Source organism: Myotis lucifugus, unplaced genomic scaffold (assembly GCF_000147115.1).
Source record: "Myotis lucifugus unplaced genomic scaffold, Myoluc2.0 scaffold_3425, whole genome shotgun sequence".
Taxonomy (NCBI): domain Eukaryota; kingdom Metazoa; phylum Chordata; class Mammalia; order Chiroptera; family Vespertilionidae; genus Myotis; species Myotis lucifugus.
Genome location: NW_005874473.1, coordinates 631 through 15,669, shown reverse-complemented (window position 1 = coordinate 15,669; position 15,039 = coordinate 631). Strand labels below are relative to the sequence as shown.

General features: G+C 36.7%; 2 protein-coding genes across 2 annotated transcripts; one reads left to right on the top strand and one right to left on the bottom strand.

Moving 5' to 3' along the window:
* Positions 1-463: 463 nt before the first annotated feature.
* LOC102421267 (zinc finger protein 215-like) lies at positions 464-5,804 on the top strand (the record flags this gene model as incomplete). Its single annotated transcript, XM_023749180.1, has 4 exons — positions 464-552; positions 2,296-2,428; positions 2,758-2,853; positions 4,957-5,804. Coding segments are annotated over 4 exons (1,166 nt in total), but the record flags the coding sequence as incomplete, so codon positions are not given.
* A 7,247-nt stretch (positions 5,805-13,051) lies between these two features.
* Positions 13,052-14,646, bottom strand: LOC102420970 (zinc finger protein 214; the record flags this gene model as incomplete). The annotated part of the gene is given in 7 exon segments (XM_006109696.3): positions 13,052-13,209; positions 13,212-13,302; positions 13,304-13,404; positions 13,407-13,903; positions 13,905-14,245; positions 14,248-14,524; positions 14,526-14,646. Coding segments are annotated over 7 exon segments (1,586 nt in total), but the record flags the coding sequence as incomplete, so codon positions are not given.
* Between the last annotated feature and the right edge of the window lie 393 nt (positions 14,647-15,039).

Here is a 15,039-nt window from a genome sequence, read left to right as displayed (position 1 = left end):
GAAGATGTAATTGAAGACAAAGGTGAGAATATAGAAAACTGGATGTGGAATAGTTGCCCTGGAGGGAAGGGACAGCATATTTTCCTGTTATAAAGAAGAAAAACAAAATTGGAAGGAGAATCCATTATAGTTATTTTCTTAAGTAATTTTAAGAATATGATTTGTACTATTTTATCTTTTAACACTATGAGGCCTCAAATGTTATTTTGGCTCCTTTTCCTCTGATCCAGTAGTTCTCAATCCCTGGTGGAATTTCAGAATCACATTTAGAGCTTTTTAAAAATATAAGATCTAGGCTCCACCCTTGGAGATTCTGATTGTTTGTAGAGCTTTGCATCATTATTTTTTCTAACTTCTTTAAAGCTGATTCCTATGGGTAGCATGTTATAATCACTGCTGTAATCATTAAACTTTTCTCCAAAGCATAGCTTGTCTCCCTAATGTTTTTCTTCATCTTCTTCAGATATACCCTGCAAGGATTCTGCCCTTCTCCGGAAGGTGAGTATCAAGAAGGAGAAAATGGAAGCAGACTCACTAACAGGCAAATCCCAGGTGAATTAGGATTCCACTCTTTACTGAAATGAGCTGATTTTTTTTTCTTGACCTTTGAACTTTTGTCAAACATAGTTTAATCTAAGGACACGAGACTTGTTCTTCCTCAGGACATTGGACCTATTTTAGTTGGCGATACACTTTTTGAAAAATATGATCTTTGTATGTTCTCTGTGCATTTATTTCTTCAAAACTGTAAACAATAATTGAAGCTATTAAAATAGAGCCCATCTAGAGAATGTTCAGAATTAAAAGTGAAGGGAGCCAATGTCACGAATCGTCAGGAGAAGAAACCTCAATGGATACTGAAATGAAACAAAGTAGTAGAGAAAAACCAGGACAATGTTGTCACTGAAAGCAAAGGATGAGAATATTTCAAGAAGAAATTCTTTAAAGTTTAGGAAAATCCAGCCTGAGTAATGTCTTAGTGTCTGTTCATTTATCATCATGGAGATACTAAGATGCATGAGCATAAAAGCCAGGTTGCAGAGAAGTTGACGAAGCAAGCAAAACGAAGGTAGACAACTTATTCACAAAGACAGGCTCTGAAATAGGGGAAGGGAAAGGATTTGTATATTTGAGTGTGACTGGAGGTGCCAACAATGATAAGGTTGAGAATGCCGAGAGAAATTCGACAACTGTTGATGGTAAGAGGGCCCTTTTAAGAAAGGTTTAATGCAGCCCTGGCCAGTGTGACTCAGTTGCTGGATGTCATCCCATGCTCCAAAGGTTGCCAGTTTGATTCTAAGTCAGGGCACATACCTGGGTTGTGGGCTCGATCCCTGGCAGCCAATTGATGTTTCACTCTCTCCCTTCCTCTCTTTCTAAAAATCAATAAAAAAATCTTAAAGAAAAAACTGTTTACACAGTGCCTAATATGCCACACTTTTTTATGACAGTAAATGAAACAAAACCCTGGCTTTGTGGAGATTATATTTCTAGTCAAAGCAGACAGGCAAACACAAGCAAATAAGCTAATTGCAGCCCTGGCTGGTGTGGCTTAGTTGGTTGAGCATCGGTCAGGGCACATACCCAAGTTGCTGGTTGGTTCCCCTGCCTGGGTACATACAAGAAGTGGCCCACCCATGTTTCTCTCTCATTTTGATGTCTCTCTCCCCTTCTCCCTTTCCCTCTCTCTCTCCCCCTCTTCTCCCTTCCTCTCTCTAAAATCAATAAAAACATATTTTTTAAAAGGATAATTGCAGGCAGGAATAATAATTACAAAGAAAAGAAAGAAATATAATGCAGTAGAGACTGATTAAGAGAATGTCTACTTTGGGTAATCAGGAAAGGCCTGTCCGACAAGCTAACAGTAGGCTGTGAGAACTGAGGTTAGCAGGCTGGGTTTCTCAATTAGAGAAAATGCCCTACCTCTTCTGCTATTGAAACCTACATCTTCATTACAAATTTCCCTCAAATCTACCTTCACCTCTTTGTGCTCTGAACTCCTTTTGTGTAAATTATTTATACTCTATAATAATTTTTGTTCCACAGTTATCCCAACTGTTTTTTTCTCTTCCAGCAAAACATAAGCTAATCGAATTAATTTTCCTTTTGCGGCCCTCACAGAGTTCCAAGTTGATAGGCCCCTAATATAACATGATTTTATCCTTTAGAACTCCAAACATTGACCTATCAATTTCTTGTATATTCTGGCTACCTCCCATGTTCTTTCCAAATTTGTTTCTCCTCTAGTAATAATTTTGGAGTGATCTTTGATTAAAAAGGAACTTAATGTTTTAGGAACCAGTGACATTCAAAGATGTGGTTGTGGAATTCAGTGCGGAAGAGTGGGGACAATTGGACTCTGCTGTAAAGAACCTGTACAGGGATGTGATGCTGGAGAACTATAGGAACCTCAGTTCATTGCGTAAAGGTGGCTTCTATGTACTTACCTAATCTGCTCATTAATAATCTCTTCATCTACTGATAAAATTATAGGACTGCTGAAGTGATTAAGGGCATTTGGGATTAGGTTCAGATTTCCTAATATTCTTTGGCACAACAGCAGATTTTCTTGCTGTATGTGTGTAAAAGTCCTTTCTGATGTAGAGTTTTAGAAATACACAGGTGTGTGATGATTCTGGCCTAATCTTTCAACAGCTCTTAGAACACTATGGTGGGATGAAATTCTTTTTCCTCTAAAACGGTCTGGAGTGTCATGTATGTTTGTTTATTGTGTTGTTTTCATTTTTCTCATAACAGAGCTTCAATTTTCCAAACCAGTTGAGGTCCCCAAGTTGGAGAGTAAGATAAAAGGATGGATAATGGAGCAAGAAATCCCAAGAACAGCCATACTTGGTAAGAAGCAGGCAGATATGAGGCATTTGTAAAAAGCTTCTCTTTGTTCAACTTACCATTGTACAACCCAGCCTTTGGTTGATAGTTGGGGAGGTGATGACAAAACCACCTAAACTTTGAAGAAAAAAGTCATCACTGCTTTTTGTTCACAGATTCTTTTTCTTATGTGGACAGGCAAAATTGTGTTATGCGTTAGAACTTAAAACTGTGTGGCCTATCTGCCAGTTTCCTAATCTGTAACAGAGAGTGAATAACAGTGTCTACTTCCACTTTACTGTGAGGATGAAATGTATTCATATGTGTAACATACTTAGAGCAGTGCCTGACACTTGGTAAATGCTATATAAATGAATGTTCACCATCATCTCATTAAATGGTATTCTTTTTTCTCTCTCTTTTTTTTAAGAAAACAGAAAACTCTGCTTTATCCTAGAGTGGCTTCAGTATTCTTCCATTTCTTTTCCTTTCTTTAACTATATAACTCCTTAACTTGTGCCTTAAGTCCCTACCCTCATCATAATTTATTCTTATTAACATTTTGGTTTAGAGAGGTTATAAATTATTGTATATATATTTTAGTAAGTATAGAATATACTTTTCTATAATGAGGGATATAACTCACCTCATTATCTCACTACCCAGAGCTATGTAGTATTAACATTTGTGGGGGGTTTTTTTTTTTCTTGAGCCATTTTCTTTATGTTAATGTATTTTTGTGGCTTGTGACAATTTCCTTTTTCCAAAATTGGGGTTATCAGGAATATGTCATTATATATATTATGCTCTTCCTACCTAATATGATATCATGCACAATTGCCTATTTCACTAAATACAAAAATTGGTTTCTAATTCACATATAACATTCCATCACATACATGTATCGGTATATTCAACCATTCCTCCCTGCCACCACAACTATTGGACATTTAGGTTATTGCCAATTTTTCAGGCTTATGTGTTGAGTTCTGTAGTATACCTTATTAGAAGAGGAACTTCAGCACCAAAGAAGTGGTGTGTGTTTGTGTGTGTGTGTGTGTGTATTTAGGGAGATGTCCAAAGATGCATTTTATTCACATCAATATTATTTTATATTAGTTTCAGGTGTACAGCATAGTGATTAGACATTTATATAATTTAAGAATTGATACCCCAATATGTCTAGTACCCACCTGGCACCATACATAATTATTACAATACTAGAGGCCTGGTTCACAAAATTCGTGCACTGGGGGGGGAGGGGAGCCTCAGCCCAGCCTCAGCCCAGCCTGTGCCCTCTTGCAGTCCAGAACCCCTTGCTCCTTACCGCCCGCCTGCTTGCTGCTCCCTACCACTCAGCTCACTGCTCCTTAGTGCTGCCATTAAGGCTCCCGCCACCGCTGCTGCACTCACCAGCCGTGAGCCTGGCTTCTGGCTGAGCGGCGCTCCCCCTGTGGGAGCACTGACCACCAGGGGGCAGCTCCTATGTTAAGCATCTGCCCCCTGGTGGTCAGTTCATAGCGACAGGTCATTCCACCATTTGGTTGATTTGCATAGTAGGGTTTTATTATATAGCATGATTTGACTGTATTCCCTATGCTTTACTTTATAACCTTGTGACTATTTTGTAACTACTTATTGTACTTCTTACTTCCTTTACCTTTTTCACCCAGCCCCCCAACTCCCCTTCCATTTGGCAACCATCAGTTTGTTCTTTGTCTCTCTGAGTCTGTTTCTGTTTTGTTTTATCACTCTGGCAAACACTAGGTATTTTTTTTACCTGAAATCTTTATTAATTTGATAGGCAAATTACTCTGTTTCTTCCTTTCTATATCTTCTCCCTCAGTTATCTTTTGGATCCCATTTCTATAAAATGCTCTTTCTTCCATTCTTTGCCTTACTGATCTCTAAACCTTCTTTTTAATATTTTTATCTCATTTATTTGTCCTGTAATTCTTCTTTTCTAGCCTCACTTCATTGTATTCTGTGTTTAAGATGCATAAAATATGCCTATCCCCTTATATGGTTTAGCCTTCCTTTCCTAATTAAGCAATTTTTTTTCTTCTAGTTTGTGGAATTTTTATTTCTTTTCAGACACACAAATAATTTCAGAAAATCAGGATTCAGTTTCAAAGAGAATTTCTGGAGCAGAATCATTCCATGGAGAGATAATGACAACACTGACCCAAAGTAGACCTCCTTCTCTAGATGCCTGGAAAAGTGATGATTGGTTATATAGGAACTGGGACATACATTTGCCACAAGAAGCTTTCATTCATAAGACAATCGATACTGTGGAAGGACACTTTGAATATAGTGAAAATAAGAAAAGCTTTGATGTTAAGTCAGTTAACTCAGTTTTTGATAGTCAACAAGGAGTTCCTATGAGCAAGGGGTCCCCGAAGTGCAATAAGTTTAAAACTAATTTCAAATTTAATTTTGACTTACTAGGAAAGCAACATTCAGAATATAATGAATGTGGGAATGCCTTGAGCCTGAGTACAGATATTCAACACCCAAAAAGTCATACCACAAGGAGTTGCTATGAATGTTTTCAGTGTGGGAAAGCCTTCAGCCGGAGTTCATCCCTTGTTCGACATCAGATCATTCACACAGGAGAGAAACCCTATAAATGTAGTAAATGTGGGAGATCCTTCAACCGACGAACAAATCTTAGTAAGCATCAAAGAGGTCATCCAGAAGTAAAGTCCTACAAAGGAAATAAATGTGAAACAGTCTTCAGTAAGAGTGAAGACAGTAATAAAAATCCAAGTCTCCATCCTAGAGATAATACTTATGAATGTGTTAACTGTGGAAAATCCTTCAGCCGGAGCTCCTCACTTATTCGACATCAAATGATTCATACCGGAGAGAAACCATTTAAATGTAACAAGTGTGAGAAAACCTTCAACAGGAATTCAAACCTTATTAAACACCAAAAACTTCATACTCAAAAGAAGTCCTATAACAAGTAAATGTAATATTGCCTTTAGTCAGAGTGCAGAACTCATTCAACATCCATGAACTTATGCTGGAAGGAATCCTATGAAAATGCAAATGGAAAAAAGAAACTTTTTCAGAGATTATTCTCTAATTGATAATGACAAAATTAATATTGGAGGGAAATCTGTTATTGGATAGAAATCTCAGGCAGATTTTCCTGGCTCCCAGATGAAACCACAGAGTTTGGAATTAAACATATCACCATACAAGTGTTTTGTCTATCATTATTCTGATGTTCATTACCATCATCTTTCTCTAGTTCATAAATAGGACCTAATCTATTGAGGAAGTCCATATTAGGGAGAAGCCAAGCAATATCCTTGGAGTTGATAAATTTAGTAAACCTCAAACTTTCAGTTCTTAATATGAAGGTCACAAGTAACCAGGTGATCATGAGAATACAGAAGGACATTTCTAAGGACTGAACTCTCTGAAGTAATGGCAAAGATCACAGTGACAGCCAATTACTCCACCCCAATTAATATCTTTGGCTGCCCTGGTGCTCAGTGGGGACTACAGTTGGAAAAGGGTAATCAACTGCAATAGGAGGTGGATGTATTGTTGTTAATCTACATGTATTTTTTTAAGATATGAATTTTTTTAAAAGTACTCTTTGGGATCTAGGCTGGAGGACATCCATAGCCCTAGGTCTATCATTTATCCTAAACATTTAAAGGTCAATAAAGTGTCCTCAAGTGGGACACAGACCCCGCCACCACCTCGGAGAAACAACCCACCAAACCGCAGCCGACGCTGCCGTGGTGCAAAATGCGGCCCATAGCCCAGCCCAGCCTGCAAACAGTGGCTGTGGGCACCAGGTAATGACATCATATTTTTGTTGACATTCTGAAGCCGAAATTGTCAACAGAATATGTTTGAAGACCAACTATTGCCACAATGTACCTCTGAGGCTGAAAGAAAGCAATGTTGTCAACAAAATATGTCTGAAGAACAACTATTGGCACAATGTACCTCTGAAGCTGAAAAAAAGCGACATGTTGACAGAACATGTCTGAAAAACAGTCATTGACAAGTACTACCGATATAAGTACACACTTAAAAGGTAGGAACTGCCTTCATAGCGAAAATGAGGTAAATGAGGGTGCAATTATGGAACACAGTAGTGGTGGAATGACTGTTACATGTCAATTTTGCCTATCCCTAAATTTCTCCAATGAAAAACCATCTGATGGAAAATTTACTCGATGTTGTAGCAAAGACAAAGTTTGTCCAAATGATACACATTTTCCAGAATACCCGGCATATTTTTAAAAATTAATGATAAATGAAGATTCTGATAGTAAAAATTTCATGGAAAATATTCATTATATCATGTTGTAATTGTTTTTTATTAATCTATATATTATTTTCATCCACATTTTACTAATTTTCTTTCATCTCTGACACTTCTACTATAGAGAAAGGGCAAATAGCGATATTAAGATATTTCCTCTAATTAATTTCCTGTCAGTGTGCATGAATTCATGCACTGGGCCACTAGTTTCTAGATAAAAAGGCTATTGTGGAGATGTTGAATCCTCCCACATTAAACTATAAAAAAATTCTAATCAAATATTTCATTGAGAACATTATTTCACAAATTGATTATAAAGTTTATTTTGTAAGTACCACTCTAGTGAGGAAAATGTAAGCGATATCTCTAAGTATATATGACAATGAGTTTGGTGGCTAAGGAGCAAAACTGAGAAAAGAAAAATATTTTTATTTTCTTTTTTTTTTATGAAAATGCTTCTTATAAAACACCTACATCTACTTAAAGAATCTTAAGATATATGGCAAATCAGACTTCTAGATTTTAATCCTGGACTTGCCAATAATTTGTCCTATAACTAGTTATTTAACTTGAGACTCTAATATTTCATCTGAGAATAGGGATACTTGGCGTACATTTTTATTGTACAGTTCAAATGAGATAATATAGCACTTATTTCTTAAGTATAAGAATTGCAAATTAAATGCAAATGTATGGTTTTAATATTATTATTGGAGCTTAATGATTTAACAAAGTGGCTCCTAATAAATGCTCAAAAATCATAGCAATCAATTATTACAGTCTACCAAAGAAGCAGTAGGCTGGCTAAGCAACTAACCCTCCAAAGCATCAATGAAATAAATTATAGTTTTAAGGATGAAAGATTCCCCAACAGTGCATACTCAGTAGGTTTTCTAAGAGTCAAACATGATTCTGTGAAAGAAATCTCAGCACCAGAACTCATCATAAATATAGCAAACACTTTTAAACGGGAATAGATTCCATCCTACCCCCACCATTTAGGTTGATATATTTTCAATTGTGAAATGCTTTGAAATTTTTTTTCAAAAGGAGTCTTATCTCTACTTTTCCTACCCTTTAACTAGAAAAGAACGGTAACAACTCTTGTAGACCTATTCAAAGATAAATACAAACTATGGATATTTTTATTCAAAAATCCTGTGGTAATAAATACTCTGAAAAATCTGGATCTGTATGAGTGTCTGTGTTTTTGCATATGAATGCAGTCTTACTAAGTATAGCAGATACTAACCTGACCAAAGCAATTATTTCATAAACAACACAAACTAGCAAAAACTACGGGTATATTCACTAGTTTCCTGACAGTCTAAGGTGAGTACTGGTTGGTGTGTGCCTTGCTGGGAGACAACAGGAAAGCAAAAGGGAGCTTTTGCCCTCTGGAAGGTAAAACCAAAGATATCTGGTCTCTGATACTAATATATGCTGTAGTTATTCCTAAAACTGCATATTTTGTTCACTTTTACCCATCTCTACCCCCAACCCCCTTATTTCAATTTATTCTGCACTAAGATTAGATCTACTCCCTATGGAAAAGTCTCCCCTGACTCCTCCTCAAAGTTGGGCTTGATCCATCCCATGGCATAATCTCAGCTTTATGTTATCCAGATGAAAAAACCCTAGACCTTGTAGAGTAGCTCAAACCCCAACATTAAATCATTAATCTGGACAGACTGATTTCACTGTCCCTAAAACACTGTGCTCTACCAATTTTTTCCTTTTGTCAGCTATAAGCAATTTCTCTGGCCTGTAAACTGTTTTGGCCCTCTTTTTATATATTAAAATACTATCTAAGCCTTGGCCAGTGTGGCTCAGTTGGTTGGAGTGTCATCCCGTGCATTGAAAGGTGGTGGGTTCAATTTCCAGTCAGGGCACATACCTAGGTTGTAGGTTCGGTCCCTGGTCAGTTAAGGCATGTGCAGGAAGGCGGCCTATAGATGTCGCTCTCTCCTTCTTTCCCTCCCTTCCCTTCTCTCTAGATCAGCGGTTCTCAACCTGTGGGTCACGACCCCTTTGGCGGTCGAACGACCCTTTCACAGGGGTCGCCTAAGACCATCCTGCATATCAGATATTTACATTATGATTCATAACAGTAGCAACATTACAGTTATGAAGTAGCAATGAAAATAATTTTATGGTTGGGTCACAACATGAGGAACTATATTTAAAGGGCCAGAAGGTTGAGAACCACTGCTCTAGATCAATAAGCATGTCCTTGGGTGATTAAAAATAATAAAATCAAATACTATCTAAAATCCAGTTTTAAAACTACCTTCTTATATAGTCAGCATACACAAAAACTATACTCAAAATTTGATTTTTCTCATCTCCACTGTTAACGCTATGTAAAACACCTCTTAGGCATCACTGTAGTACCTCCTCATTAGAATCCCTACTTTATTCCTAGCCTCTACCTTCAGTCAATTATTAACATAGCATTCAGAGCGAGCCTTTTAAAATTTAAAGTTAGATCGTGTCACTTAAAACCCTCCAGTGGCTTTTCATACCACTTTTAACCTCGGTTTTTTTAGTGAATATATTTACCAAATTTACTCTGGTGAGCACCCTAATAAAGGGGAAAATAAAACAAACAATTGGAAAAAGGAAACTGCCTCCTACTATCAAAACTCATTGGTATCACAGTTGTCTACTCCAATGGTTTGGTAATGTCCATTCTTGTTCATTCTCTTCCCCTCACTCTCCAACATATTCAGTCTCCACAGGGTTGTTAAAGTCATTTTTTAGAATAATAGTGTTGCTCCTTCATTTAAGTTTCATTGATGCTTCTCCATGACCAACAAAATTTTTTATGCTTGGCATAGGAAATCCTTTGTGATCTGTCCATCTGATTATTGCAAGAGTTTAAAAAACTATTGACTTTCGTATTTTTACCCACACCAATTGGGTTTATAGTTCATTTTAATTTATAAAGACATATTGTAGACACTCCTTTATGTTTGCCTACTGAACTTTAGACTTTTATATTAATAAATCAATATTGATCAGTTGAACAGATGGATTCCTGGTCAAGGGCAGTAACTGGGTTGCAGGTTCAATCCCCACCCTGGTGGGGGCACATACGGGAGGCAACCAATTGATGTCTCTCTCTCACATCAATGTTTCTCTCTCTTTCCCCCTCCCCACACTCTCCAACTCGCTCTCTAAAAAAAAAGAAAAAGGAAAAAAATTGATCCCCCCCCCCCCCCCCCACTCCTTGGGTGAGGTTTGGAAAAAAAAATCAGAAATGTAGCACACTTCCTTTTGCAGCCCTTTCCCCACTGGTGCTGGATTTAGCCAATAGAAACACAGGATGCCTAGGTAAATTTGAATTTCATATAAACAAAAATTTCTTAGTATAACTCCCACCCAATATTTGGAACATACTTATACTAAAAAATTATTCATGCATACCTGAAATTTAAACAACAGCATTTTATCTGACAATTCTATTCTCCCATCCAAATTTTATATGTAATCTTTTATACTTAGCATTTGTATATTTTCTTGCATAACTAAAGTTTTTGAAGTTTTGTAAACAAGTTATTCAGACTTAATGCCTATTTAACTAATTTTAGTGCTCATCACAAGACCTTTTATACCATTACTTCACATTCATGAGATCTTTAAAAAAGGCACCTGTATGTTTTGTCTAATTTGCTATCTGTACATTAAGACAATGTAGTTGATTTAAAAAAAAACTGTAGAGAACAGATTTTTTTTAATCTTACAGTTCCAAAGGTGGTGTTGCATTGTCTTTTTGACATTTACTATTGCTGAGGTCTTTATCTGTCCTTCCTTTTTGATTTTGTAGATAACCAGAATTTTTCTTTTTGCATTGCTTTTTTTTTTCCTAAGCCATTTCTAAGCATGGTTTTTATACTCCCTAAAAATCTAGTGAGCATATATATACTTTTAGCTCAGGAACAATTTCTTTGATCATTGATTCTATTCCAAATGTTCTTTTATCTTCCTTAGAAACACCTTTTTTACATTGGAATCTTCATTCTCTGTGCTTATCTTTTCTCTCATTGTTCCCATTTCATTATCATTTATTTATACATTTAAGATCTCAAGTTTATTCACTACAGTTTTTGATATTTTGCGGTGTCAATTCTCCTTATTGCCTTTTACTTTGGTATAGTATTTTAGATTTCCCTATAGTCCTTCAATTTTATATATATTTTTTTATCTTAGAGGTTCTTCTGTACTTAAAGATTTCTACTCTAGTTTTATTGATTTCAGGGTTTCAGTCATGCCATCAATATTTTTTTAAATATATTTTATTGATTTTTACAGAGAGAAGGGAGAGAGATAGAGAGTTAGAAACATCGATGAGAGAGAAACATCGATCAGCTGCCTCCTGCACATCTCCCACTGGAATGTGCCTGCACCAAGGTACATGCCCTTGACCGGAATCGAACCTGGGACCTTTCAGTCCGCAGGCTGATGCTCTATCCACTGAGCCAAACCGGTTTCGGCATTTTTTTAAAATTTCTTTAGATCAAAATTGCTCATTCTTAGGGCAGTGAGATTCTAAGTCTTTACAATTATATTCCTTTCTTTGGTACTACAGTTTCCTCTCATTTCCCTAAACATGTCTACTTAATTTATTTTGGGGGGGATGTGATATCCAAACATATTTATATGTTAACAATTAGGACTTGTATATTCCTATTGAGTCTATTCCATTTTATAATGGCCCAAATTCTCTCCTTACATATTAGCTTGAGTTCATACTGCACATAGTTCTGAGTTCCAATTTGTTTCTAGCAGTTATTTTTCTATTACCACTCTATTTTACTGAAGATTAAATCAAAATTCTACTGCTTAGATCTCTACTCTGAACCAAAGGGAGTTATCTTCAGTTTCTAACATTTACTTGTATCAACTTTTGTCCATATCATTTACACCTTTCTTAGAGAAATCTCGTATTTCTTATTTTTTGGTGTCTGGACTTGTTAATAAGTGTGGACACCTGGGGAGAGGAATGGATGAGAATGCATTGTGGTAGAGTTCAAAGTGTGGCACCCCTGCAACGAAAGGATGGTTCCTGAGTGTTCTGGTTGACAGATATAACATATCTAAGATATCCCATCTAGATAAAGGGTTATAGTGCTTTTATTATCTGTTGTCATAAGCAATTGAATTTTACTTACCCTGTATTAATTTTTCCACATTTGAGCAACTGGCTACCAGTTTGAGTTTAAAGTTTTGTGTGTTTTCGTGTGTTTGTGGGGGGGGGGGGCGGGGAGCAGCTTCCAGGGACTTTACAGGAGAGTCAATATGCTATTTCATAGCTAGCTAGCCAATTTCAGTTCAAACCAAAATATAAGTAAATGTTTTGAAGTCAGTGAAAACACAAAGTTGAACATACAGTATGATTTCATGCACATGAAAAATGCACAGAAAAAAGTGACTAGCTTGAAACAAGATGAAAGTTTTCACTTTAAAGCAGCGGTTCTCAACCTGTGGGTTGCGACCCCTTTGGCTGTCGAACAACCCTTTCACAGGGGTTGCCTACGACCATCCTGCATATCAGATATTTACATTACGATTCATAACAGTAGCAACATTACAGTTATGAAGTAGCAACGAAAATAATTTTATGGTTGGGTCACAACATGAGGAACTGTATTTAAAGGGCCAGAAGGTTGAGAACCACTGCTTTGAAGCTTTTATATATATCATAATTATGTGTATTTATAGTGGAAAAAGAAAATACACTTTAATTTTAAATATATAGAAATCCTCCTAAGAATCTCCTCTTGAAGCAAATTATTCTTAATGAGTGTTAGGCGAAACTAAATGTTGCTTGGGATTACTTGGGTTATTTATAGAATTTGCTTTCCTAGTAGCATGTATTTGGCTTAAGGTTGAGCTTTGATTAAAGCTGTTAAATGAACAGAATTATACGTTTTCTTTACTGTGATTATTGTGAAGATGTGAATTCTGATCGAATCCCCTATAATACTCATGGCATTTATGGGGTTTCTCTCTTGTGTGGACTTTTTGATGAATTCGAAGAGCTGAGCTATGACTGAAACCCTTACCACACTTAGCACATTATAAGGCTTCTCTCCTGTGTGGACTCTCTGATGAATGTGAAGATGAGATCTGTGACTAAAGCTCTTTCCACAAGCATCACATTTATAGGTTTTTCTCCTGTATGGACTCTCTCTGATGAATGAGATGTGAACACTGACTAAATCCCTTTCCACATTGTTCACATTTATAGGGTTTCTCTCCAGTATGTACTCTTGATGAGTGTGAAGCTTTACACTCTTGCTGAAGCCCTTCCTATATTCATGACAAGTACAGGGTTTCTCCCCTATATGGACCCTCTGATGAATGCGAAGATCTGAGCTGTGACTGAAGTCCTTCCCACAGTTGTCACATTTATAAGACTTCTCTCCTGTATGCACTCTCTGATGAATTTGAAGATTTGAGCGCTGGATAAAGCCCTTACCACAGTCATCACATTTATAGGACTTCTCTCCTGTGTGAACTAACTGATGAATTCGAAGATTGGAGCTCTGGCTGAAGGCCTTACCACATTCATCACATTCATATGGTTTCTCTCCTGTGTGGACTCTCTGATGCACATGAAGTACTGAACTCCGACTAAAACTCTTGCCACACTGACCACACTTAAAAGGCTTCTCTCCTATGTGAAGTCTCTGGTGAATGTGAAGTAATTAATTTCTACCGAGGTCCTTACCACAGTCAAGTTTATAGAGTTTCTCTTCTGTGTGGACTCTGACAAAAGTGAACAGCTATGCTCTGACTAAAGTTACTGTCAACTTCATCACATCTGTACAACTTCTTACCTATGTGGATTCTTGGATGTCTGTATAGGTCTGATCCTTCAAAGAAACATGCTGTGCTGAGGGAGCACTGATAAAACTTTTCTCCAAGTTGATTACTCTTGTGGAGAATATACTGTGAGTTCCAATAATAAGTTTCCTTACATTTATTACATCCACAGTATTTCTCTTCCATAGAATCTTTCAGTAGGTCATTCAGGCATAACTCCTCAATGTACTTTGGAAGAATTTCCTCCATTGAGACATAAGAATGCTGAACTATGAGCTTCTGGGTTTTGTTTCAATGGAGAGATTTTTCCTGCATTTGCTAATGTGATATCTGCTTCCTTGAAAACCATGTGAATCTCTCAGATAGATTTCCCTACCACTGTCTTGAGTGTGTTTTGTTTCTAAGGATTGCCAAGGTATAAACTTTGTATATTTTAAGTTTCTGGGACTTTTGCCTTCAAAAGTCAGTTCACAGTTCCCATAACCTGGTACTTGTGTAGAGACTATTAACCATTCTTGATGGTGGGAAAGATCTTGCTGCTTTAGGTCTTTGGAATCTATCCCTTGAATAGTTTCGGTTCTCGTATGTCTGAGGGCTAGCATTTCTCCAACCTTGCTGGTGGAAAAGATTTTCATGCTCTAAAAATCTGAATCTTTCTTTTTGGGGTTTGTAGCTCTCTTTCCAGTTTCCTAGAAGAAGAAACAAATAATCCAGTGGTGAGATGAAGGCTGTGTTTAAAATTTCTAAGTATCTCAATCAATGACCTTCAGAATTATAGGAATATATGTGTGGGTGGGAGTGGGAAAGAATGATTATGGCTTAGGCTGCTCCATATTTGGGTTTGAAATTAATTTGTTCATTCACATATGTATTCATTCACTCACTTATTCATTCCACAAATCTATCTTGAGCATCTACTACTAACCAGGTACTCTTAGAAATAAAAGAGTAAGGCTGACTGCTTCATAGAAATAGTCTTCAAGATGAGATTTAATTAGATTACTCTATTTGGGGCATTATTTTAAGAAAAAAATACTGTTTCTACTTTTCTGTTCTCGAATAGTATCACAGATTATGTTTAA